The 27778-nt window shown below is 52.1% G+C and overlaps 1 protein-coding gene across 1 annotated transcript; it reads left to right on the forward strand.

Moving 5' to 3' along the window:
• Positions 1-26421, forward strand: FAM3D (FAM3 metabolism regulating signaling molecule D). Its single transcript, XM_065935027.1, has 10 exons — positions 1-96; positions 2215-2265; positions 4979-5086; positions 7238-7255; positions 11286-11409; positions 12752-12810; positions 17425-17475; positions 21001-21085; positions 21898-22024; positions 26335-26421. The coding sequence occupies exons 2-10, from the start codon at positions 2253-2255 to the stop codon at positions 26419-26421; spliced, it is 672 nt and encodes a 223-aa protein (XP_065791099.1). The 5' UTR covers positions 1-96; positions 2215-2252.
• The last annotated feature ends 1357 nt before the right edge of the window (positions 26422-27778 follow it).

Genomic DNA, 27778 nt, shown 5'->3' on the forward strand with positions numbered 1-27778 from the left:
GGGACGTCAGGCCGGGAGAGCCCTCGCCGCCCCCAGCCCTAAAGCCAGGGCCCTGCTCGGCGTGGGCACCAGAGGGAGAGGCTAGCCCCCGCCCAGGTACATGCCCCCTGCACTCTGCCTGTCTCACTCGCTCCCTCTGAAGCTGGGCATACGCCGGTCATGAGGACTTCTCTCTCTCTCTCATCCTGTTCCTGTCTCTCTGCACTGTCTTCTTTCTCTTCTCTGTATCTCTGCCACGTTCCTCTCCCTCTGGTCCTTGTTTTTGTCTCTCTGGTCTCTGTCTCCATCAATATCCATGTCTGTCCCTTCGTCTGTCAGACCCCGTCGCTATCCTTCCATCTTGTCTGGCCCCCAGGTCTCTTGGCTCCTCCACACACGGGGGACCCCACAGAATGTCCTTTAGGCCTCATCCAGGAGCCTGGGCTGCTTTCTGTAGGAAATATTCTGAGAACATTCAAGAGCACAGTAGGGCTTCCCTGGTGCCTCCGTGGTTAAGAATTCACTTGCCAAGGCAGGAGACACAGGTTCAGTCCCTGATCTGGGAAGATCCCACATGGCACGAAGCAACTAAGCCCTTGGGCCACAACTATTGAACTTGGGCGCTAGCACCTGCGAGCTGCAACTGCTGAAGCCCATGCACCCTAGAGCCCGTGCTCATCGACAACAGAAGCCACTGCAATGAGAAGCCAGAGCACCGCAACTAGAGAGCGGCTCCCACTCGCCGCAACTAAAGGAAAGCCCACGTAGCAAAGACCCGGCACAGCCAAAAATTTATTTATTTGTTTAAATTTTTTTTTAAAAAGCAATATATTTTTGTAACTAAAAAAAAAAGCTTGGTAATACAAATTTCAGAAATTTAAAGTCCTACAAAATTCCTGCGGGTGAGGCCAGGTGATAGCTCAGCTTTCTCACCTGGAAGGTCTTAGAAGGGTAGAGGGCCAGGGTGGGTGGGAGGGTTTTTCGTTATTCTCGAAAGGAAATATGGGTTGCATTTGCTGTTGCCATTGATGAAATAACAAGGACTGACCCAACCTGACTGCCTCGGTACCAGGTATTGTCCAGGTCTTCTGTCTCCTGTCTGGATCCTTGGCAGCTGGGCTTTGGATACAGAGTCTGTTGAAATGGATTCTTAGGATAAAGAGGATTCTGCGGTGGGGAGGAGGCAGGAAGAGTGGTGGGAGCAAGTCACTGCAGTCAGAGACCCTCCAGATGGCTGGGGGTTCTGAGACCCGGAACAGTTACCACCTGCCTTGCTCTCCCCTCTTCTTCGTCTCCAGACACCTCCTGAGGGGTCTCAGCACTGTCAAATCCCTGGCAACTACCAGTAGCTGGGGGCGGCAGAGGGGCAAGGTGGGACCGAGGATGACCCTGCCCCTGCCCAGGACTCAGGAAGGGAGGAAACTGCAGCTTCATCTCTCCTCTGAGACAGCACTGACAGGGTGACATCATGGGAACGAGGCAGCTGAGACTTGGATCCAGATTCCGCCCCTGACCCTGGCACTCTGAACGGCCCTGGGCTTACCCCGACAGCCGGAGTGTGGAGGCGTGGGGCTGGGGGAAGGGAGGCGGGGTGGGTATGAGGATTAAAGAAGATGATGTACATGCGGTACCCGGAGCAAACTCACCTGTGTGCTCTGTGAGTCCCTGTTACTCATAATGTTGGCCCATCAGCAAAGATCACTTGAGCTTCTGCTTCCTAATGGTTTCACTAGGGGTGGCTAGCTCAATATCTCTCAGCTGGCTGGAGGGACAGAATGATGGATGGATGAAAGGATGAATGGATGTACAAATGAATGGACAGAGAGACAAATGGTTGGATGGATGGATGGATGGATGTATAAATGGATGGATGGATGGATGGACAGAGAGACAAATGGTTGGATGGATGGATGGATGGATGTATAAATGGATGGATGGATGGATGGACAAATGGATGGGTAGATGCATGGATGAATCAAGCCTCCAAAGGATGATGGCTAGCAGACTGCATCTTCCTCTGTGTCCTAATCTCTGCATTCCAGAAAGGCATGTTGAACTGAATATGAAATTCCAGGGGCAAAAGCGAAGAGGCGGTGAAGGCAGAGAGGGAACAGATGGCACCAAACCAGAAGAATTACGATGCGCTGGGTTTTAGGAACCTAACCCTCATCTTCAGTCTTGTTCACTTTCACACTCTGGATGCCAGTTTCCAATCTTATTTTCTTCTCTCCACAGACTGACCCTGACGCCCAGCCACTCTTCACCTCGACAGGATGAGAATGTCAGGTAAGGCCAGGCTCGGAGGACTCCAGGGTTCAAGGCGGAGGTCTGAATCAGGTTTGGGAATCGCTTTTCTGTCAGCAGTGTCTGCCCATCCTGGACTCACAGCCCACCTGGCTTCATCTGTTCTCAGCTGGTCAGGCCAGAATTCCAGGAAAAAACCAACCCAGGGAGGGCCTGGAAGAGTGTAAAGAGGGGACTTCCTGCCTCGAGGCTAAGGGTTGCAGAATCTGGCCCACCTGGCTGGGAACATGGAGACTCACCCGTGCTGGGAAACACTCCACCCTGGCTGGAAATTACAGACAAAACATTTGTAGAGGGCTGTTCTAGAATCCTGAAACCACAGGGCTGAGCACCAGGAGAGGCCTTTGCTCCAAGCTTCCACCCTCAGACTGTACCCTCTGTGTAGAGATAGGGGAACTGAGGCACCAAACAGGAAACTGACACAATTCATTTGTATTTTCAAACACCAGTGAGGAAGTTCGCAGCACAACTTTTATTTATTTTTACTGAAGGGTGTGTTAGTCACTCAGTTGTGTCCAACTCTTTGCAACCCCATGGACTGTAGCCTGCCAGGCTCCTCTGTCCTTGGGATTTTCTCCCAGGCAAGAATGCTGGGATGGGTTGCTATTCCCTTCTCCAGGGGGTCTTCCCGACCCAGGGATTGAACCCCAGTCTCCTGTATTGCTGGCAGATTCTTTGCCATCTGAGCCACCAGGGAAGCCCTGTTAAAGTATAGTTGATTTACAATGTTGTGTTAATTTCCGCTGTACAGCATGGTGATTCAGTTATACACATATATACACGCATTATTTTCTATATTCATTTCCATTATGGTTTATTAAAGGACATTGAATATAGGTCCCTGAAGACCATGGGTGTTCACTGGAAGGACTGATGCTGAAGCTGAAACTCCAATACTTTGGCCACCTCATGTGACGAGTTGGCTCATTGGAAAAGACCCTGATGCTGGGAGGGATTGGGGGCAGGAGGAGAAGGGAACGACAAAGGATGAGATGGCTGGATGGCATCACCGACTCGATGGACATGAGTTTGGGTAAACTCCGGGAGTTGGTGATGGACAGGGAGGCCTGGCATGCGATTCATGGGGTCGCAGAGTCAGACACGACTGAGCGACTGAAATGAACTGAACTGAACTGAACTGAAGAGCACGGGTGTTATAGGCAGGTTCAGGTCCCACCTCCTGTCACTCACTAGCCAGTGACCAGGTCTCTGAGGTGCAGTTTCCTTATCTGACAGCGGGGATAACCAGTAGCTACAACAGAGGGAACTGAGATAACTTGTCTCAATGCCGCTTGCCTAGTCCCCGACACAAAAGGAGTGCCGAATGATGCGAGCTGAGGCCCTGTAAGATGAGGGACCCCGCAGACCTGAGCCCAGCCATGGGATCCAGAGGGCCTTCTCCCTTGCTCCAGGTAGCTTGAGACCAGCACGAAGCCACAGCTGAATTCAGGGCTGAAGAGCAAGGGTGGTGCAGACAGAGAGGTCAGACGAGATCAGGCACCATCAGAGCGCTGTGGCCGTAGACAGACGGGGGGTCAGGCACGGAGCGAGGGAACTTGCCTGAAGGTTGGACTTGACTCTCAAGGCAGAATGGGGGTCTCCAGAGTCCTTGAGGTGGGAGGTGTGGTGCGGCCTGCTGCAGCCCGGACAGAATTGCAAGGAGAGGCAGCAGACAGGGAGCTCTGGGGGCCCGGCTCACGTGTGTGGGAGAGGAGACAGGGAGCAATCTGGCTGTGAGGCGGAGAGCCCACACCGGGCAGGCGGGTGTGTGCCCCTGCAGAGAGCGCCGTGCGCTGTTTGTGGGGGCTAATGGGGGGAGTTGATGGAAAACACAAGGGACCAGCCCCACCCCCCGCAAAGCCACCCTCGAGGCCGCCTAGTGGTGACAACCACCACATCTTTCCCCACCAGCCGTGGGCCTAGCAGCAGGCACGTCACTGTCCACTCTGTGACTGAGGGGCTTCAGCTCAGAGGTGCTGGGCCCCTGCCCGAGGTCACACAGTAGTGGGTGGCCACCCCGAGCCTTCCTGCCTCTGCCGGGGCTCACCTGCCTTCTGCTCTCCTGCCGGAGTCCTCAGGCCTACCTTCAGGGTGCTAGTTCCCAGACCTCACCCCCTGAGACGCTCTCCGAAAGGCTAAGAGGAGCCCAGGAAGTGTGTGTCTAAGCCTCCCTCCCAGCGGCCCCACCTCGGGGAGCATCACCATGTAACTTTGCAGCATGATCCCCTGTTGGGTCAGCACGTGGATTCACACCGGTCTGGCCATGCAGGCCGTGGACTGGTCCGTGGTGTGGGCAGCCTCTGGACCTACAGCATGGGGGAGTTGCTCCATTTTCACAGGACCTTCAGATAAAATAAGGTTCAACCATGATTAACACACCGGATTAACTCTTCCTCTCATCTGTGCATTCAGATATGAAGTTGGTGAAGTTCATTTCCGAGGCTCCTGGCTTTCTTTTTTTTCTTCCGATTAACCCCTCTGGAGCGCTGTGCTCACAAAATTCCCCAGCAAATTTACATCCAGGAAAAAAGATAGACTATCAGTACATTAATCCTTGTGACCCTCCCTCCAACATGGGATCTCGGGAAGAGGTCTCACTGAGGGGATTCGGGAAGGCCCCCCGTGTAGTCTTGCCGCGAGGCCGGCCATGCGGCCCAGCGCTGTGGTCTCAGGGCAGCGTCTCCTTGCTCTGCAGGCGTGCTTCGCCTCCTGGCCGTAATTTTTGCCGTGGTTACCACGTGGCTTTTCATCCGTGAATATATCAACTTCAACCTGAAAACCCTCCGCCTGCCCCGCTGGATGGGTGAGTGGGGCTCACTACTGGGGCAAGACCCAGGGCCGGGGGTCAAGGATCTAGTCCAGCCCTGGGTGACCCAGGAGGTGGCCAGACGTGGCACAGGGCTGCCCTTGGGACCCCACACATTCAGGGTCGGGGGAGAGGAAAGCTCACCCCCAGTCCAACGTCAGGAAGGCTGAGAACCCACGGAGAACAGAGACGTGTTCCGATGCCCGGTCAGAACATGCGCTTGCATCAAGGCCCATTTTGGAAATGTGACCCAAGAAGGAAGGACAGAGGGAAGAAGAGAAGGAGGGAGGGACAGAGCGGGGGAGAAAGCTGCCTGCGCCCTGAGCACCTTCCGCCCGCACTTGCTGTTCCTCTTTGCTCAGACCTCCCTATATGGCGGCTCCTCTCAGCCTCTGGCCTCTGCTCCAAACATTTCCTCCTCAAAGAAACCTTCCTGACTGCTCCTGCTCCTGTTCCTCCTCCTGTAGAGTCTTTCACGTCAGCCTGTCCCCTTCAGACCATCATTATTATCCATCATTGTGCTGTTTATTTGTTTACTTCATCATTACCTATCTCCAGCTCATACAATGTGAGCGTCCTGAAGGCCAGAGTTTTGTCTTGGGTATATCTATCTCTCTAACACCTCACTCAGACCAGATGCTCAGTAAACATTTGATAAGTGAAAGAAATATGGATGGATGGATGGATGGGTGGATGGGTGGATGGATGAATGATGGATGGGTGATGGTTGCTCGCAGCTTTACATGCGTGGGCTCACTGAACCTGCATGAATGCCCCATGGAATGATTCACAGTGTATTTGTGGAGTGGACTCAAGTATGACCTCATGTTGTCATTTTATGTGTGGTCTGAGAAAAAGAGAAGCTCTGAGAGGTTAAGAAACTTCCCAAAATGTCCTTTGTAGATATCAGAACAGGACTGGGAACCCAGGTCTCCCAGATTTAAATCCTTTCAAAGGAAGGAGAGAAAGGGAGAGAAATTTATACCTCCGAATTTGGCCTCCTTAAAGACCAAGAACCACCTGCATTGAGTAGTCAAATGTAATAACCTCTAGTGACCCTGGCCAGCTCACGCCTTCACAGCAGTGAGGGGACAGGCACCCTGCCTTTACCACCAGCTTCCCGCAGTGGCCTCTCAGAGGGCCCTTACCCCTCCTGCTTCTTGTCCGGTGTGCCCCACACCAGCTCAGGATGGTTTATATAGACATGTGGCGGCCGCCAGGTCCGTGGGCCCTGGGCACCACTTTCACAGACCAGAGACTGACTTGGCCATGCTTCTGGCCTTGGAGTAGATGCACCCAGATCAGTGCAGGCAGCTCAGAGCAGGAGTGAGGTGTGGAGAAGAGCCCCAAAGCTTGGAGTAGGAGGGGAGTGTTTGAAGGGAGCCCCCAGGGTAGTCTCCGTCTCAGAACTCAGCCCCCCGGGGTGTGACAAATCAACACACCCCCAAGGCTCAACAGGCAACTGCTCTATGGTAGGTCCCCAAGACCTTGGAATGAGGAGCACCCCAGACTGTGGCCCCAGCTCAGGGTTTGAATGGGGGATACAAACACAATTCATTATAGAATATAGAAAAATGGAAGTATATGGAAAAATATATATGGAAGTATATAGAAAAATGGAAGTATATTAACATGACTTGAGTCTTGCAAAACATGTACAGTGGTTTAATGGATTAATATGGAAGCACATATCTTACTGTAGCACCACATTTCCTACTGTTTTTGTTATTATCTTGGTATATAGTTGGTTTCCTTTTTAATCCAATCTATTTTATTTTACACATTTAATAACTTGCCGCCTGGTAGAGTAAGAAGCACTGAATGTCTCAAAAAAAAGTGGGAATAAATTTATTTGTAGGGGAGTTCATAGGCTTTTCCAGATCACCAAAGGGGTCTGTGGCACAGAAATTTGGTGATTAAAGATTTCCTGATTTGGCTGATAAACTGGGCAAGGTTCTTTCAGATGAGAGGGATGAACCCCACTGTAAGTGGTTTAAACAAAGGGGGGTGTCATTTCATGGGGCATCGGGAAGCCCAAGGTGTCGGATTTCAGGTGTGGCTGGATCTAGGGGCTCCCACAGAGGCCCCAGAGTCAATCTCTGTGCCCTGGGCTCTGCTCATTGCTGTTGAACCTCATTCCATGGGCAGCTTTCTCTCCCAACAGGCGTGTTGGCCACCAGCTCCCCAGCTGCTCACCCTTCAGCTCTCTCCCCCGGGACCACATATAAACCTGAGAAGGGCTCGGCATCCAGGGGGATATGATGCTGTGGCTGGCCCAGCCAGGGCACGGGGTACTCCTGGGCCTCGGAGGCAGGGGTGGGGGTGGGGGCAGCCTACTGAGGACCGAACGGAAAGTGTGTCAGTGAGGGTGTCCCCCAGAGAAGGAGAGCTCCTCCTGCTGCACCGACATTTCTCTGTCCACTGGGAGCCCTGTCCTCTAGGGCTCAGCACCAGGAATAACCACACAGTGTAGCTGAGATGCACAGCCCAGGGCAGCAGGCGGGGCTGCAGGAGTCGGGAAGGGACGCGCAAGGCAGCTCGACAGGGGCAGCGGCACAGTCCTGTCCCTCCCGGAGGCCAGGGTTCCAGGCACCCAGCCAGGCCCTCCCGGCTCCCCTCACTGGGCCTCCCCCACAGCCAGTGAGGGTGCGTGTGACGCCCCCACTGTGCGGGTGCAGAGGCTCAGCCCCAGAGGGAAAACTCCCACACCATCAGGCTCCAAGTCCAGGGGGCCTCATCACACAGGCTTCCTTCTTTTCAACCGTGACAGAGTCGTGTGTGTGTGTGTGTGTGTGTGTGTGTGTGGAGGTGGCAGCAGCAAATGCAGAAGGACTCCCAGATAAAACAGGACTTTCAGCTCATTTCACCCCCTTGCCACGGGAGGGGCGCTGTGCTTGGCCAGGCCAGCACCACTCTGATATCCCTTCTTCCCCCCACCCCCGCCCAGGACCCACCTCCATCATGCGGGCAAGCTCAAAACACTTTCTCACCAGATTCTGTCTTCTCTCTAACAGGTTCAGCCCACAAGAACTGTGAGTGTCAACTCCACCCTGTTGCCCTTTTAGTGAGGTGTTCCAGGGTGTCTACTCCCAGCCATGAAGCTTTGAGAGAAACCTGGGTTCCCAGAGCCCACCCAACTCTCACTCCTTGGCCTGATGGTGCCTTGTGAAGCCCCCAAGCCCTGTGGCCCCTTCTCAGCCATTCAGACTCCTAGGGAAGCTTCAACTCTCTCCCTTTCCTGGTGCCCCCAGCCCGCAGTATGGACTGCAGCCACCCTGCCCCCCTCTCTCATCCCCTACCTGGCTGGGAGCTCCAAGGATGCAGGCTGTGCTTATTATCCTCATTGCAGTGACCCCAGAATTGGCTTATGGCTCCCGCTTCAGAGTACCAGGGCCCTGCTGGGTACCACAAAAGCCCCAGCAGCTATCAGAAGGGGTTGCTGATTTTCTTTTTTGGGTGCCCAGGGCTCCAGGAGGGCCGCCCACTTCCAGTAGGATGGGGTCTGGGAAGGCCTCAAGGTGGAGGTGGCTTTTTAGCTGTTCCTTGCACAGGAGGTACCATGCTGTGTAAAGGCCTAGGGGCAGGAGTGCTGGGACTCCAGTAGAGAACTTGCAGGCAGAGTCAGGCACGTGAGTGTGGGAATGGAGAGAACAGTGGGAGGGCAGGAATGCTGGGGGTCAGAACCGCGTTTCACAATGACCCAGCTCCAGAGGTGCAGAGAAGATAGGAGGAGGGGACAGTATGGTGATGATGATCGTGACAGTGACTGAGTGTGTGCCAGCACTGTATTCCGAACTTTATGGGCATCTTCTGCAGTCCTCACCACAACCCTAGGTGCTGTGCATATCCCCATTTTACAGATGAGGAAACTGAGGCTCAGAGAGGTGAAATCTCCTGGCCAAGGCAACATGGCTCTAAGTGGCAGAGTGGGAGTCAACCTCCCCTTGTAGTCCAGAGCCCGCCCTCTCAACACAACTTAGCAAGAGACAGCACCTCCGGGTCCCCCTCTCCATTCCTGATCTAAACCAATCCCCTCCTTTTATAGTTGGCAAAGCGAAAGGGAGAGATTTATGGCAAGTCACACAGCAGATTCCTGAAATTGGCCCAGGTTCCCCCTGACCGGACCCCTCCAGCGGTCAGCTGCATGCCCTGAACAATTGCAGTGGGCTTCCCAGAGGGGTGGGACAGCTCAGGAAGCCCCCAGAACCCAAACCCACACAGCAAATCACCTGCCTCCCAGTGGCTTAGACCCCTGGGCCTCCTCTCCCACCTCCAGTAGCTTGACCGTGAAGCCTGGATGGTCAGAAAATCACTTTGAGAAAAGCCTGCTAAGCTGGCCTGTTGACATTGGGTTTGTCAGACTCAGCGCAGGTGATCAGGCTCCAGGCCAATTCCAGGGTGGTCCCCAAGGCCTGAAACAGCCGTCCAGCAAGATGAGACCCTCTGGACTCTAAAGTAAACTGGGCTCCCTGTAGGGGGGGCGCAGGTGGCTGGAGGTGGGGCCCCAAGGAGAAGAGGACCCCTCCCAGCCTCACCCTCCACCAGCGCTTTTGTGGAGGGTTCTGTCCAGAGGGCTGGGCAGGGACATCCGGTTCACATCCCAGGCCCTCTCTGGACACCTCCTCAGGGGCATCTCCACTCCCAGCCCTCACTCTCTGGTGATGATATCTTGGTTGGAGCTCTGGTTACACCCATCAGGCAGATGTGCGGGAACTCAGGGTGGAGGGGTGAGAGCCTAGGATGGGTATTCCACTCAGATCATCAGGGCCACTCACGCCGCCAGGCGAGCCCTGGTGCAGGTGGCATTCACTCCTAGGAAAGGGCACCTTCACCTACTCAGAGGCACCAGGGGCTTGCTGAGCTTGGCAGAGGGGCATTTGTTCCTGATTCCCATGAAGCCCCCCTCTAGGCTGGCAAGGGCATGGAAACCCTACTCACCCTCCCAACTCGGACTCAGACCCACCCAGATGCTCAAGGTGTTCATTCAGTAAGGATTTATTGAGTGCCCACTGTGTGCCAGCCACGGGAGTTATGGGGAGGATTTAACAAGACAATAAAGAAAAAGTGCTTGCCACAGTGCCTAGCACACCGCAAGGGCCTGGCATGTGCCGCATCTATTAGGAAGCCTGTGGGTTTGCTCCAAGCGCATCTGGCATGGCTCACCTTGACAGCTGGCACGGGGGCTGGAAGAGAGCGAGGCCGCCCGGTCACAGCTCTCCCTCTGCAGGTGAAAGCGCTCTAACTCCCCGTTTACTCAGTCCTCCTAAGGGCAACTTCCAAACTGTTAGGTGGTGTTAAAAAAAAAATGCATTAGTACAAGGTGGAAACTGCCAGGCTGAGAGCACCCGTGACACCTCAGCAGTTGTGTCTGAGGACCCTCTGCCTCTCCTGTGTTTCACAGGGTCTGCCTGGGGAGGGCCACATGGAGAGGGCATAGGGCTTCATAGCAGCCACAGGAACCAGAGGTCTCACGTGCTGAGTCCTCAGTGGGCTCCAGAGACCATGCTAAGCCCCAGCGGGAGGTCCCAGCACCACCTGCTGGTCCCTGTGAGTCCCAGAAACAGTAGGTGCACAGTGAGTGAGTGATAAGAACAGCCGGTAAGCTCTGAACAGTAACCTGCACTTATTAACCCCACACACGACCCAGCAGGGAGGCGCCAGCATTAGCCTGTTTCACAGCTGAGGGACTGGATGTGCAAGGAGGCTGAGGACTTGCTCAAGGAAACCTGGTTAGTGGGACATGCTCCCACCCACCATGCTGGGCCCCCAGGGACTTGTCCACAGGGTCCTCTAAGAGCCGAAAAGGCTTCTGTGGCTCAAGAGGAGGTTCTCAGGAGAATCCCTTCATCACTCTGGAGACTCTGGTCACTAACCCACCACTCACTGTTCCACACACAGCTACCGGGGGCGTAGAGACAGCCAGGCATTGTGTCCGGGCTGAGGCTGGGATGGGAAGCCCGGAAATGAACTCTGGGTGGTCAGACACATGGTATCCTGGGTCTTTATGGGGTGGTTAGAGACACTGTGGGAGCCCAGAAAGGGGCAAGTCCCTAGATTTAGACAGTCAGGGAAGATGTCTCTGGGAAGAGGCCCTCAGTCGCCCTCCACCCCCACCCCGCCACCCTCCCACCACCCCCAGCTCCCTCCTCCTCCCGGACCTCCTGCCACCACCAAAGCTGCTGCGTTCCCTCCCCAGCTTCACAGTTGGTGAAGACCAAGTGTGGCCTCAGCAAATCCTGCCAAGACAACTTCTTTGCGTTTAAAATTGTCAGTGGGGCCGCCAACGTCGTGGGCCCCACCATGTGCTTTGAGGACCAAATGTAAGTTTCTGGCATTTCATTACTTTCATGCCTTCATTCATCAGCAAGTTCAGAGGCCTCAGGGTGGCCCTGAGACCAGCCCACACCTTCCACACACTTCCTTTTACTCTGGGTGGGTTAGTCAGACATAATAATAATCCTGATGGCTTGCAAATCTGCCAGCGCCTTCCTAGATGCCTTGCAGCAGCATCCCCCTTGCAGCCCAGCACCCCTAGAGGTGGGCGATAATTCTCCCCTTTGTAAAGAGGAGGAAACTAAGACTCAGACAGAGTTACTCAGCTAACCATTGGTAGAGGCAGATGTGAACGCCAGTCTGTCTGACAGCCAAGCTGCTGGGCTTCCTGTGAGGGGCGTGCCTACGGGGAGTGTTCAAGATCAAGGCCAGGCATCAAAGCCCAGAGGCAGCAGTCCCAGGGCTTCTGCCCAGGTGCAGGACAAAGACTGTGTTTCTAGGTAGTTACTTGCTGCCTGGGGCAGCAAGTCCATCCTACAAAAGAAGCCAGAGACAGGAATCTGACCCTAGCTCCAGATTGCTTAGGCAGAACAAGATTTGCTGGTTCATGTGCCCAAAAGCCCAGAGACAGTGGCCATCAGAAACAGCTGAATCCAGGGGTTCAAACCAAGTCATCAAGGCTCCCTCTCATACGACCTTCAGCTCTGCTTTCCTCTGTCATTGGATTCGGTTTTCTCTACTGAAAATGGACTTCTTCATGTGGTGAAGGAGAGCAGCTACCAGCTGGGTTGACGGAGCAGCCCTGTCTAGCACCCCACTGGGAGGAGCTTCCCCATGTGAATTAACCCTGTGAAAGTCCCGGGACTGGGGCTCATTGGCTGGCCTAGGTCACACGGCCACGCTGGCCTAATCACTGTCATCAGTGGCACAGCATACTCGCTTGTACGCTGGGAGAGAGGTCCGTGCTGAGAACCTCCTGGCCAGAGACGGAGAAGGACAGTTTTCCCAAGGACACAGAGGACAGGATCCTGGGCGGCAGGAACACAGCTGGGCTCCCCTTGGGGACCCCAGACATGGGGGACTCTGCCCTCCTCCTGGCCTGGGGAGACGGGCTGGCCGCCCCCCAACACCTCCCAGCCCCAGGCAGGGACCCTCCCTGTTCCCCGAGCAGACTGTTCTGGTCCAAACGTGCCGTGAGAGACTCTCAGAGAATCCAGCCCACTGCTCATCTCCAGAAGAAAGCAGATGGCCCACATGATTCTGTGTGTTCTCGGACACTTCTGCATTGCACTGTGGGGGCCCTCTCAGAGTTCCAGAGTCTGGAACACATAGTGCTCACTCCACACTCAGGACCAATGGCTGTGTTTTGTTTCTCTTCTTTTCCTTTAGGATCATGAGTCCTGTGAAAAACAATGTGGGCAGAGGCCTGAACATCGTCCTGGTGGACGGTGAGTTGCTGACCCACTCCCAGACAGCCTCCAGCATGCTCCTAAGCCTGGCTGGCCTTTGGGAACAGGTCTAACAGACCAGGTCTACACGGCAGTCGCAGCCTGGTCCCTGCCTGTGTACCTGTCTCAGGAGAATCAGTTCAGTTCAGTCACTCAGTCATGTCCAACTCTTTGCAACCCCATGGACTGCAGCACGCCAGGCCTCCCTGCCCAGCACCAATTCCCAGAGTTTACTCAAACTCATGTCCATTGAGTCAGTAATGCCATCCAACCATCTCCTCTCGCCTTCAATCTTTCCCAACATCAGGGTCTTTTCAAATGAGTCAGCTCTTCACATCAGGTGGCCAAAGTATTGGAGTTTTAGCTTCAACATCGGTCCTTCCAATGAATATTCAGGACTGATCTCCTTTAGGATGGACTGGTTGGATCTCCTTGCAGTCCAGGGGACTCTCAAGAGTCTTCTCCAACACCACAGTTCAAAAGCATCAATTCTTTGGCACTCAGCTTTCTTTATAGTCCAACTCTCACATCCATACATGGCCACTGGAAAAACCACAGCCTTGACTAGACAGACCTTTGTTGGTAAAGTAATGTCTCTGCTTTTTAATATGCTGTCTAGGTTGGTCCTAACTTTTCCTCCAAGGAGCAAGCATCTTTTAATTTCATGGCTGCAGTCACCATCTGCAGTAATTTTGGAGCCAAAAAATAAAGTCTGTCACTGTTTCCACTGTTTCCCCATCTATTTGCCATGAAGTGACGGGACCAGATGCCATGATCTTCATTTTCTGAATGTTGAGCTTTAAGCCAACTTTTTCATTCTCTTCTTTCACTTTCATCAAGAAGCTTTTTCAGTTCTTTGCTTTCTGCCATAAGGGCGATGTCATCTGCATATCTGAGGTTATTGATATTTCTCCCAGCAATCTTGATTCCAGCTTGTGCTTCATCCAGTCCAGCATTTCTCATGATGTACTCTGCATGTAAGTTAAATAGGCAGGGTGACAATATACAGCCTTGACATAACTCCTTTCCTGATTTGGAACCAGTCTGTTGTTCCATGTCCAGTTCTAACTATTGCTTCTTGACCAGATTTCTCAGGAGGCAGGTCAGGTGGTCTGGTATTCCCATCTCTTTCAGAATTTTCCACAGTTTGTTGAGATCCACACAGTCTAAGGCTTTGGCATAGTCAATAAAGCAGAAATAGATGTTTTTCTGGAACACTCTTGCTTTTTTGATGATCCAATGGATGTTCGCAATTTGATCTCTGGTTCCTCTGCCTTTTCTAAAACAAGCTTGAACATCTGGAAGTTCACAGTTCACGTATTGTTGAAGCCTGGCTTGGAGAATTTTGAGCATTACTTTGCTAGCATGTGAGATGAGTGCAATTGTGCGGTAGTTTGAGCTTTCTTTGGCATTGCCTTTCTTTGGGACTGCAAAGAAAACTGACCTTTTCCAGTCCTGTGGCCACTGCTGAGTTTTCCAAATTTGCTGGCATATTGAGTGCAGCACTTTCACAGCATCATCTTTCAGGATTTGAAATAGCTCAACTGGAATTCCATCACCTCCACTAGCTTTGTTCATAGTGATGCTTCCTAAGGCCCACTTGACTTTACATTCCAGGATGCCTGGCTCTAGGTGAGTGATCACACCATCGTGATTATCTGGGTCATAAAGATCTTTTTTGTATAGTTCTGCTGTGTATTCTTGGAACCTCTTCTTAATATCTTCTGCTTCTGTTAGGAAGGATATGCTTCTCAGGAGGATACGCTGCTCCTATGAAACATGACCCCATCCTCAAGGCCATCCCAGCTTAAATCAACACACATGAAGCCACAGGGGACAATGTGAAGTCACAAGCTGAGTGCACACCTTCATTCACTCATTCAGCAAACAGTGATGGCAGCTACTGTGGGCCAAGCCCTGTATGTACAGGGCTCTGGGAGTCAGCTGTGAACTAGGACAGACCCTGGCTTGACATGTGGGCGTCCATGAGGTTCACAGATGATCAGAAGGTGGTGAGCATGTGTGGAAGAAAAGGAAACACAGCTCTGGGAATGGGACACAGAGCTGGCAGCGGAGGTAGTCAGGGAAGGCTTCCAGGGGGAGGTGATGGTCAGCTGAGGCCTGACGGGAAGCAGGGAGTGAGTGACCAGGAGAAAAGAGGGAGGCACCTTCCAGGCAGTGACATCACTGTGCAGGGGACAGGGGAGGGAGGAGAGGGGCTCGGGGGTCCACACAGGCTCTGTGTGGCTGTAACACAGAAGCAGCGTGGTCACAGGTGAGGCAGGGGCAGAGGAAGAAGGGCTAAATGTCCTACTAAGAAGTGTGGACCTGAAGCAGAGGGAGCTAGGGAGTCTCGGAAAGGCTTTGAGCAGGTCCTGAGGGCCCAGCCCTGCATTCCAGAAACCTGCTCCCAGCTTGGAATAGGGAGGCTGGAAGCAAGGAGACCCAGGGAGGCCGGCAGTCTCACTAACCCTGCATCTCCAGTAGGTGGTGAACAGGCAGCCAGCTGTAGGCCAAGCCTGAAACAGGGACTTGTTTCAGGAGGGATGGGCCCCCCTCCCCAACCCTCACAAAGCCCAAAGATAAAAATAACTACTGATAATACTGTGTGTGCTTAGTCGCTCAGTCATGTCCGACTCTTGCAACACCATAGACTGTAGCCTGCCAGGCCCCTCTGTCCATGGGATTCTCTAGGCAAGAATACTGGACTGGGTTGCCATTTCCTTCTCCACTAAGGGCTAACGTTTATGGAGCACTTACTGTGTAATGTGTTCCGGCTATGTCACTGACCTTCTCAGTGCTAACAGGGAATGCTGTGCTCAGCATCCCCATTCTGCAGGTAAGAAACGGGCTCAGAGAGACATAGGATACACAGCCAACAGAATCGTCTAGATTTGAACCCAGATCTGACTGACTCCAGGTCTTAGTCACTCAGCAAAACTGCCCCCTAGACTAGAAATGGCGGAGAAGGCAATGGCACCCCACTCCAGTACTCTTGCCTGGAAAATCCCATGGACAAAGGAGCCTGGTGGGCTGCAGTCCATGGGGTCGCTAGGAGTCAGACACGACTGAGCGACTTCACTTTCACTTTCATGCACTGGAGAAGGAAATGGCAACCCACTCCAGTGTTCTTGCCTGGAGAATCCCGGGGGGGGGGGGGCGGCTGGTGGGCTGCCGTCTATGGGGTCGCACAGAGTCGGACACGACTGAAGTGACTTAGCAGCAGCAGCAGCCTAGAAATGTCTCCAAGCACGTGTGCAGCGCCCCCTGCCGGCCAGCTGTGGAAAATCTAACACACCATTCTCAGGGCCTTGGGGGTCTCATAGAGCTAGGACAACCAAAGGGTTGCTAAAGATAGTGGTTCTCTTTAGACGGCAGGGATTCTTTTGAGAAACTACCCAAACTACACCTCCTTCCCCTAGTTCCAGAAAAATTCATAAATGCACAGGATCACAAAAGCAATTTCACAGACTCCTTTCCAAGAGCCCCAGGTGAAGTGCCAGGAGGGACTGGGACACTAGTAGCTCCAAGAATTCAGGAGGAACTACAGTGAGAGCCTGCCCCTACGCGGCAGAAGAGCTGCCACTACTCAGGCCCTCAAATTCGCAAACGGAATTAGAGGGAGAGGGCAGTGACGGGGAGAATAGAGCTGCCATCCCCTCTGCAACACCCCCATCTAGTGGCCAAAGGTTAGAATTGCATGTTCATCCGGAACACCTGATTTCCTGTAGAATTTGGACCGTTTGCAAAGCCCACAAAGGCAATCTGGGTCACTGCACTCAGGACCCTGAGCACAGGTCAGCCCACTGCAAAGCCCTTTGCTTTCAAGAGTCGGAGGACTCACACTGCAGGCTTCCTAGTTTAGGTGAGAATAAAAATGATGACGACTGTATTTTCTTGCTACACTTTTGCAGGTAAGATTTATCTTGCATTCTCCTATTTTAAACACATCTCATTTAGTTCCCACATCCCACAGTGCCAATGCAAAAATTCAGGTCAAATGCTAAATCCTGCATTAGGAAGTGGCAAGGCAGAACATCAGTCTAGATCGGTTGGGTTCAGTTCAGTTGCAGAGACCGTCACCACTGTGCTCCTACCTCTCAGATCAGCCCGTGGTTACAGGGCACCTAATTCAGTTCTAGGGCTTCCCTGACAGCTCAGGTGGTAAAGAATCCGCCTGCAACGCAGGAGACCCTGGTTCAAATCCTGCGTCAAGAAGATCCGCTGGAGAAGGGATAGGCTACCCACTCCAGTATTCTTGGGCTTCCCTTGTGGCTCAGCTGGTGAAGAATCCCCCTGCGATGCGGGAGAACCTGGGTTGGATCCCTGTGTTGGCAAGATCCCCTGGAGAAGGAAACGGCTACCCACTCCAGTATTCTGGCCTTGAGAATTCCATGGACTGTATATAGTCCATGGGGTCACAAAGAGTCAGACACGACTGAGTGACTTTCACTTTCATTAATATAGTCCTGCATACATTTCTGCAAGACTTAATTTTGTTCCACTATTATCCTATCCTATTTTTAGACATGAGACTAAAAAGTAGCCATTTTCCACACAATAACAGGCAGAATGACACGTTACAGCAAATAACCCTGCTCTCTTATCCCTTAGGAACCACGGGAGTGGTGCTGACGCAGAAATGTTTCGACATGTACTCTGGAGGTAGGCCTCTCTGTTGGCCCTGAAGTCGAGGGTGGGCTGAGCTGCTGCCTGTGGCAGGGAGGCCGCCCATGTGCCAGGAAGCTTGGCTCCTATTTTCAGAGACACAACCAGACAGCGGCAGAAAGGGCGGGGCTGGGGTGTGCGTGGAGGGCCATCCTGCTGCCTTTGAGACCCCTTACTACTGGCTCATGGGGCTCTCCTGGATGCAGATCCCAAGACCAGGAAGTGAGGAGGTACTCTCAGGGGCAGTAGGGAGTGGGGGAGTGAGCCGGAGAAAGGAAGTACAGCCGGTACCGGCGTTATCCAGCCAGGGACCACTGCGGGAGCTGGTGCCTCAGAGATGCTCTGAGGGGCGAGAGAGCTGGGGTGCTCCTACTCCTGTTCCTTGGTTCTTCTCAGACTTCTGGCCTGCCTCAGGGCACAAAGGAGGATCTGGAGGCCAGAGAAGACCTTCAGGCCAAGAAACGCTGGTGCTGGCAGTGGGAGGCCAGGGCGCGTGTATGCAGGGTAGCTCCTTACAGAAAGCAGAGGTCTGGGCCCCGCGAGGACTGGTTTCTACCAGGACAGATGAACTGAGCTCGGCCTCCTGTCCCTCCCTGTCCCCGCAATCACAGGGCCAGCTCGGCTCGGGCATCAACTTGCTGAGTCTAAGATCGCCCAGCCCGGAAGCTCCTCACAGAGTGGAGGCCCTGCTGCTCTCATCAGCTGATTTCTTCTATCCTCAGTCCCATCTCTGCCTCCATCTCCAGGGAGAACCTGCCTCGCTGTACCCCCCTAAATACATGAGCCCATGAGGGGAGCCGTCACCAAGCGGGGAGAGCAGGAAGCCCTCTCAGCTCTGCATGCAGAGTAGGGGCTGAAATGTGGGAAGGGGACGTCTGACACCCAGAAGTGACGGCAGATAGTGTTTGGAAGGCAACCAGTGGCAGCATCCTTAGGGACAGAAGTGGGGACCCATGCCATAGGCTCCAGGCTCCCCACCATGGCCATCTTCCAGCCAAGTCCCACCTCACAGATAGGGCCTGCAGGGCCAGAGGGTGTGCCCCCTGGAACCCGCTTCAGGGCCCATTCACTCCCGTTCCAGGTGCCGCCTCGCTGCAGACATGCCCGTAAGACTGAGGGTGGCCCGGGGTGACGGCTGCTGGAGGGGAGGGTGGCAGTTTCAGAGCGTGGGCAGGCAGGGTGGGCTGTCCATACACAAGCATGCCAAGCGGCTCCTGGTGCAGGCTGGAGCGAGAGACGGGTGAGAAGAGCGTGGGGCAGGCCGCAGACTGAGGGCAGGGACCTTCCTTTGTTCTCTGTCCAGGGTCTTGCAGATATTCAGGGCAGCCAGGGCCAGGTTATGGAAAAGGTCCAGCATCTGGATTCAGAGATTTCAGACTGTGAGACCCGAGGCAGGTGACATCTCTTGAACGTCAGTTTTGTCATCTAAAAATAGGGGTCACCATAGAGACTACTTCATGAGATGGATGTGAGAATTAAATGATACTCTGCAATAATCAGGGGGAGAGGCCCAGAGGGGCTTCACCCCCTGCCCTCTCATTCCATCACTGTCATTCAGAAGCAAGACAGTCATCTGTCAAAATGGAGAGGGAAAAAAATAAAAGGATAAACCAAGTTTTATAGTGCCTTATTATAAACATGGATGTAACCATAAGTCATGTATAGATATGAAATGTGGACTATAAGGAAAGCCGAGCAGCAAAGAATTGATGCTTTTGAACTGTGGTGTTGGAGAAGACTCTTGAGGGTCCCTTGGACTGCAAGGAGGTCCAACCTGTCCATCCTAAAGGAGATCAGTCCTGGGTGTTCATTGAAAGGATTAATGCTGAATCTGAAACTCCAATACTTTGGCCACCTGATAGGAAGAGCTGACTCATCTGAAAAGACCCTGATGCTGGGAGGGGTTGGGGGCAGGAGGAGAAGGGGACGACAGAGGATGAGATGGTTAGATGGCATTACCGACTCAATGGACATGGGTTTGGGTAAACTCCGGGAGTTGGTGATGGACAGGGAGGCCTGGTGTGCTGTGGTTCATGGGGTCGCAGAGTTGGACACAACTGAGCGACCGAACTGAACTGAACCATAACTGATGGGGAATCAGAAACAAGCCTTTTGAGAGCAAGTCACCCCTTCCCACAGGAGACCAAAAGAAAAAAAGAGAGATATGATGGCTTTTCAAAGTGAGAGGATAGTTATCAGAAGGCACGCTTCATTCTTCCAAACATCTGCTGTTCCTCCCAGACAAGAGCCAGAGATTGATATCTGGTGACAGCTCAAACAAATGAGTGTTTCTTTCAGAGCTCCCACTTTTGTCTCAGAGTCGAAGGGCTGCCGTGTTGACTGGAGGCCTCCATGTTACAGAGCAAGTTGGCGGCGGGACTTGCTTGGGGGACTTGACTTTGCCTCTGAATTCAAGGGATCCCCACAGAATTAATAAAAATCAGGGCAACTTCCTGGGCACGCAGCCTGTGAGCAGGGCGGTCACACAGGGCCTCTTGCTTAGAAGGAACTTGATTCCATGCTCTGCCTTCACTGTCTTGAAATGATTAATAATTTTTTCAACAAAAGGTCCACATTTTCATTTTGCACTGGACCTGAAAGATCATGTAGTCAATCCTGCTAGTAATTATAACTCTGTTATAATGCACTTACTGTAAGCCCAGAGTCATCGTCACCTTTGACCTTTACAAAAATGCTCTGAGCAAGGCTATTAATCATCCTCATTTGACAGATGTAGCCGCGGCTTTGCCCACCAGGCCACTCTTGCCTGTACTTCCTCTGCCATTCAAGAGCCCTCTGCATAAGTGATGCTGGATCCAGAGCACTATTTGCACTCTCAGTATGTTCGTTTAAATCAGCTCACTCTTTTTTTTTAACCTAAATAAATAGATCTTAAAAGGAAATTATATCACTGCCCTAAGTTGAAAGCCATTACCGTTTTTTATGCAGGGAAGGTGACCATAAACATAAGCACAACAGAAAAAAGTTATCTGTCACTGAAGCAAACTGCATGCTGACACCTGCCCAGATGCTGTGCCTTGACCTGCTCTCCGTTCATTCCAGAGATCTCGCAAGAGCGGGCATGCTTTGGAGATGCAAAGGGAGACGTGCTGCTTGACCTAAGCTGGAGAGTTGTTCTCTCTGTGACCCGAGTTGCCCAGTAGATGCACCTCTAAGTCAGCATGGACAAGCTGGGTGCATCTGAAACAGTGTAGAAGGGGGCCGCCGGCAGTGTGCAAAGAGCCCGGAGCCCTGGGAGAGGACTGTGCTCAGACCCTAGGGGTTGGGGTGTAGACCGCCAAAGGCTCTTACCTCAGCTGCTGCTCAGAATTGCTCGGGAAACACTCAATATCCGGAGCCCGCCCCAGGCCAGCTGAACGAGGGTGCCCTCACTCTCTGCAGGTGAGCTCAGCGTCCGGCCACCCGAGCCCTCCAGGATCGTTAGGGCTAGAGGAGAAGACGAGGATAGCCAGCCGTCTTTCCCCTAAATGACCAGCACCTCGTTTTTCGTTTCTCCCCCAGATGCTAGCCTCCTGGCAAAATTCCTTAAAGAAATTTCAGAGCAGATGCTGGTGTTGGTGGCCTCCTATGACGACCCAGGGACCAAGTAAGTGGGAACCTCTGCCTGCACCGTCCCTGATGATGCCAGGGACGCACAGACAAGGGGGAAAAGTGAATCGAACACTTACTGCATGCTAGCCCTCTCCTGCTATCCTGCGGCTCCAGCTTCTGGCAACTTCTCCTAAGGAACCAACCAGACAGGCGCACAAAGGGATGTTCTGGGGGATTCATGACAGTCGTGGTCACAACAGTGAAAAACCGGCCAATTAAAATACATCAATTAAAAAAAAAAACTGGCCACCCTCTGTCTGGTAATAGCCAACTGGTGACAGAAATTATGATGTATGGCAACGTAGAATGTGTTATCATATAGACATAAAAGAGAAAATACTGCATCAGAAATGATGATGTAAAAATATTTTTTAAAAAAGAAAGAAAAATGATGATGTAGAAAATATTTAAGGATCTCGAAGAATGTTCACTCCTTAGCATTAATTTTTAAAAAATCAGGTTACGAAAGAGTTGGTATAATCCCACAGTGCATGAGGGAAAAAAACATGAAGGAGATATAATGAAATTTTACAGTGATTATGTCAAGGGCAGGTGAGACTGTAAATCATTTTTAGTTACTTTGTGAAGTTCCATATTTCCCAGTGAACCTACATTATATTTGTAAGCAAAAGAAGGACCATTTTAACTCCTCTCCAGCCTTGCAGGGTGGCTTTTGAAGGGGTGTCCTGGCTGCTCCCCACTCAGAGCTCCTCACTGCCACCCACACTGGAGGTGAGGTGGAGGGGAGCCCAGGAGATGCTCCCCCTTCTCCAATCCCTCCTCACCGTCCTCTCTGGTCCCCTGCAGGATGAACAAAGAAATCAGGGAGCTCTTCTCCAACTTGGGCAGCACCCACGTGATGCAGCTGGGCTTCCGGGACAGCTGGGTCTTCTTAGGGGCCCAAAACTTCAAGAGTAAAAGCCCCTTTGAGCAGGTGAGTTCCTGGCAGCCTCCTTGTCCCAGCGAAGGGGGGATGGGGGGAAAGGGGACGATGCCAAGGACGGACAGACAAAGGCTGGGGTGGCTTGCGAAGAACACACGGGTCAGTGTGAGGAGGGCCACCCAGCTGTCGTCCACCCCAGAGGTCAGGGTGGCCCGACTGGCTCCTTCTCCAGTAGGAAGCAGCCTTGGCCATTGTGCAAGGAGCTGGGTCCCGTATAAACACATAGATAAGTAGATAAGTACCAAAAAGGAGAAGGGCGGGGGGGGGGGGGGGGGGAGATGAAAGGAAATTCAGGCATGGAGAAAAGGGAAAGGAATGTGGAGATGAAGCTCGCGTGACGTGATGGGGGAAGGGGGAGTCCAGAGCAGAGAGCGGATGCCTATCTTCTGATCCCCACTGCAAGCCCCTCCTCCCCACCTGTACAGGGGCAGGTTTGGCCAGGGGAGCCCCAGGTTCCCTTCTAAGTTCTCTGTGGAGAGGGTGAGCTTGCACAAAGAAGGAGACCCCCACATGAGTATGTGGAGGTGTCAGGGCAGACCCGTGATCTGAGCTCCACAATCAGTACCGGGGGGCGGCCCAAGCAGAGGGCACCTGGGAGGCACCCAGGGTGGGGCTTGAGGTGTACTCGCCGGAGGAAGGGGAAGTCAGTGGAGGGTTGGGGACCCCAAGGAAATGCTGCAGCTTGTCCCCACCATGCGGTCATCTGTGCATCCCCAGCTCAGAGCAATTCCAAAACCTGGGAGAACTGGCCAGGCCTCCCCAGCATGAAGCTGGCCAGTCTCTGGTGGTGAGAACATTCAGCTTTGCCAGGACCCAAGACAGGAAGCCAAGGGTCAGGCATATGGGCCCACTGAGGAACGCAAACGCTGGCCTGAAGGCAACGGGGAGCCATGGTAGGTTAAGCGGGAGCGTGACCAGATCAGATGGATAATAAGAAAGACTATTTAAGATCCTATATGCAAAACAGAAAAAGAGACACAGAAATACAGAACAGACTTTTGAACTCTGGGGGAGAACGTGAGGGTGGGATGTTTTGAAAGAACAGCATGTATATTATCTATGGTGAAACGGACCACCAGCCCAGGTGGGATACATGAGTCAGGTGCTCGGGCCTGGTGCACTGGGAGGACCCTGAGGAGTCGGGTGGGGAGGGAGGTGGGAGGGGGGATCGGGATGGGGAATACATGTAACTATATGGCTGATTCATGTCAATGTATGACAAAACCCACTGAAATGTTGTAAAGTGATTGGCCTCCAACTAATAAAATAATATTAAAAAAAAAAAAAAAAAATAAACTTCACTTTTCTAAACAATATAAAAAAAAAAAGAAAGACTAGTATTCAGCAAGTGCTTGCTCTGTGCAGGCACGGCTGAGCAAGTGACCTGCAGGGTCTTATTTAGCCTGACAGTGATCACGCATCACATCTCACAGACGGGGATCCAGAGCCCTAGAGACGTTTTAACCGGCTTGCTCTGTGATAGGGACGCATGTCTCATCCAGGTCCGCAGCCTCCGCAAGGCCTTCCTGCCCGGATACTTTCAGCCTCCCTGGCTGTGTAGACAGCACTGTGGAAGCGGCCCGCGTCGGAAGGAGGCCTGGACGGGGCGGGGCTGCGGGAGCAGAGAAGGGGCGGAGGCGAGCTGCCAAGTGCGGAGCTTCCGGAGGCGGGCGGGGAGAGGGCTGAGCCAAAGTGGGCGGCTAGGGGTCATGCCCGGTTTGGGAAATGTTGGCCTGGTCTGTGTGTGTGTCTTTCCAAGAGAACGTATTAAGGTAGTCATAAATTACTTATTTAAAAAAAGAAGGAATAGTTTAAAGTAGCTTCACCCTCTGGGAGCAGGGGCGCCAGAGTGCCCCTGTGGGCGGTGCCGAGGCAGGACTCCCTAGGAAGAGGCTTGACGAGGCGCGGCTCCTCTTTAAAGCGCAGATTCCAGACCCAGCAAAACTGGGCCAGTTACAGCAAAGGCGAAGCACAGAAGTAAAGTCAGCACCACCTGTTCTCTGGTTTCTGTGATCAGTTCGCTGCAACCCAACACCCAAATATGAACCAAAGACCCCAAACTGATTAAAAGCATCCTGTCCTTTGTTCTCACACATGGAAAGCTGGGTTTTGGAGAAGCCGCATCTACAGTTTATTTTTTCTTCCTAAAGGTTAGTTAGCCATAGTTATACCACTGGGAGATTTTTATCATTTACATCTTTCTTTCACAAATTAAGCCTGAGCATTTTATGTTTTTTATTTTTTTAATTTCATAATATATATATTTTGTGGAAGTATATGTTCCAGGTACAGCAAGCCGATTCAGTTATACATATGCACGTATATTATTTTCCAGATTATTTTCCATTATAGGTTATTATAAGATACTGACCATAGTTCCCTGAGTTATATGGTAAATCTTTGTTGCTTGTTGCATACCTATTTTTTAATTAAAAATCTAGCATTCTATTCATACTAAGTCAAACAAATAGAGTCAAAATATCATAAATTTTTTAGTCAGGCAAAAATTCATTAAGTTTTCTAAGATATGTATATTATACATACTGTTTGTATCAATCAGTCAGTTCAGTCACTCAGTCGTGTCCGACTCTTTGCGACCCCATGAATCGCAGCACGCCAGGCCTCCCTGTCCATCACCAACTCCCGGAGTTTACTCAAACTCATGTCCATTGAGTCGGTGATGCCATCCAACCATCTCATCCTCTGTCGTCCCATTCTCCGCCTGCCCCTAATCCCTCCCAGCATCAGGGTCTTTTCCAATGAGTCAACTCTTCCCATGAGGTGGCCAAAGTATTGGAGTTTCAACTTCAGCATCAGTCCTTCCAATGAACACCCAGGACTGATCTCCTTTAGGATGGACTGGTTGGATCTCCTTGCAGTCCAAGGGACTCTCAAGAGTCTTCTCCAACACCACAGTTCAAAAGCATCAATTTTTCGGCACTCAGCTTTCTTCACAGTCCACCTCTCACATCCATACATGACCACTGGAAAAACCATAGCCTTGACTAGACGGACCTTTGTTGGCAAAGCAATGTCTATTTGTATGTATGTATACAAAAGCTTTTCTACTATGCTTGACAAAAGCCTGAGCATTTTAGAAACAATCTCTTGTTTTAAAAAAACTTTTATTGGCGTATAATTGCCTTACAGTGCTGAGTTACTTTCCACTGTACAGCAGTGAATCAGCGATATGTGTACATACATCCTCTCTCTTTTGGATTTCCTTTCCATTTAGGTCCCCACAGAGCCCTGAGTCAAACTCCCTATGCTCTAAGTAGGTTCATTTTAAACATAATCTTAACTGATGTATTCTCTTTACACATTTCTTTTTAATATTAATTAATATTACACAGTGGTTCCACCACTTGCTAGCTGGGTAGCCACAGGCAGTGACTTTGGTCCTCTGTGCCTCAGTTTTCCCATCTGTGAGCTGGGATGATAACAGTGGGCACTTCTTAGGCTACTGTGAGGATTAATTGCATAAAGTGCTTTCTGCCTGACATAGAACAGGCATTCATGAATTGCTAGAATGCTTCTTTTTTTTTAATTGAAGAATAGATTTACAATGTTGTATTAGTTTCCACTGTACATCAAAGTGATTCATCAAAGTTACACAAATATACATATATTATTTTTCATATGCTTTTCCATTATGGCTTATTACAAAATACTGAATATAGTTCCCTGTGCTATAGAGTAGAACCTTGTTGTTTATCCATCCTATATGTAATAGTTTGCAGCTAAGTTGCTTCTTTCTATTCTTGTGGTTGTTATTTTATTTTAATTTTGGTTAGTATTATTTTTTATTCAGTATTGATTTATTGATAATGAGAATATTAAAGGCAGAAAAATGAAAAAAAATCTATTCACGATGCATGAATATATATTCTATCATATAAATATATTTTACTTAATTCGGGAATTTGCCTTGCTTGCTTTTTAGATTTTCTTTAAGTTTGTGTTAGGGGTTAGTTGTTATTATTATAATTATTATTATTGTCGTTTGGGATGTCCTGGCAGGGCTGAAGCTCTTCAAACACCACTTCCCCAAGGCTTGTTGCCACCCCCCCGCCACCCTCCAGGGCATGACAAGCAGTGACTAGACTCTGAAACCTTGGACAGGTTGTCCTCCACCAGCCTCAGTTAACCTGTTTGCGAAATGGGCTAGAAATATCCCGCCCTCCCCCCCCCCCCATGGGGCAGTAGTGAGGATGAAATGAAGGCATTTAGGTTTTAAAACACAAGGCAAATGCAGGCCTGAGTCCTAACACAGTCAGTCTCTCTCTCTTCTATCTCTCTAGTTCTTAAAGAACGACCCAGAAACAAACAAATACGACGGCTGGCCAGAGCTGCTGGAGCTGGAGGGCTGTGTGCCCCGGAAGATATAGGGTGGCTGCGGCCCTTCCTGCCTGGGGCCCGAGGCTGCTCCTGCCTGACCTAGGAATCGGAGCCCAGGATCACTGCGAGTCGGACGGGCAGGAGCTGACAGACAGCAGAGGAGAAGTGGGAGCAGCCATGGGACACGGAAAGTGCTGAGGGCCCTCCAGTACCCTGCTGGCTTCCTCTGCTGGAAACAGAACCTCCCCTGGGTAGACGCATCCTCTCCGGAGTTGGCCAGCGTGCACTGGTCCTTCCGGAGCCGGCTGTCTGTGGAGAGAACAGGTGTGCTTTCTCTAGGGGACCGCTGACTGTCGCTCCCGGGAGCAGGACAGGACAGACTGCCTGCACCTGAGCACAATTAAACTTTATTTTTGGTGACTTCAAACCAAATCTCCCACCCCTTTGCTGTGCAGCGCTTCCCCGGGGGTGGGAATGGTCCAGACAGGGTTTGCTCAGCCCCGTGTTCCCACAGGTCAGCAATGGTGTCAAGCCCCTGGTTAGGCAGCTGGAAAGGAGGCTGGTTTTATAGGGATCTCATTTAGATATGAACGCATTCTTGGTTCCCAGCATGAGGTGTAAGACCCACAGGAGCAGAGAGGGCCGGAGGGCCAGACGCAGCGGACACAGTCTTCCACTGCTATTTGAATGAGAGCTGCAGAAAGTCTAGAGCTGGTGAGGGGGAGGACGCGGGGAGATCTGAGAAAGGCTGGGAGGGACAGCCAGACTGGAAGGCCTCGGGGAAGACATCCTGGCTGTCTCCGTGTGGGGATTTCGAGTACAGGTTGTTTATCTGGGAAGGGGCTCTGGAAAACAGCCATAAAGGGCAGGGAAGAGAAGGCAGCCCAGCCGGGGTGTGTTGTCGACTCGGCTGCCGCTGTGCGTGGTGAAACTTAATCCCAGGGGAACCCCTAGGAGTTGGCGTCCAACACGCACCTCAGAGATCTCAGGAGAGGTGAGGGAGCTGGAGTGCTTACACAGCGGCTCCCTGGGCTGCCGGTGTTGTGAAAGTCCTGGACACAGTCTAGTCTGCCCTCCGCGGGGGACAGCAGCCATCTGGGCTTTGCAGAGAGCCCTTAGCCAAGAGATGTCAGTACCAACCACGGGAGGCCACCGAAGTGGAGAAGCCCGAGGGATACGGTGGTGAGGCCCTGCCTGGGGTCTCTGAGAAGGGCCGGGGAGGGACAGGCCAAAGCCTGGGAGGAGGCGTGGGGGCAGAAGGCACTGGCCCTTGGACTCCTGGAGCGTGTACCAGGGAGAGCGCAAGGCTCATGGAGAGGACACCCGGGCCCCAAGCGCAGACTCCCCGAGCGGTGGGACAGCAGAAGCTGAAGTCCTGTGCACTCCACGGGTGCGGGGCTCACAGGG

The sequence above is a fragment of the Muntiacus reevesi genome, chromosome 4 (genome assembly GCF_963930625.1).
Source record: "Muntiacus reevesi chromosome 4, mMunRee1.1, whole genome shotgun sequence".
Lineage (NCBI taxonomy): Eukaryota > Metazoa > Chordata > Mammalia > Artiodactyla > Cervidae > Muntiacus > Muntiacus reevesi.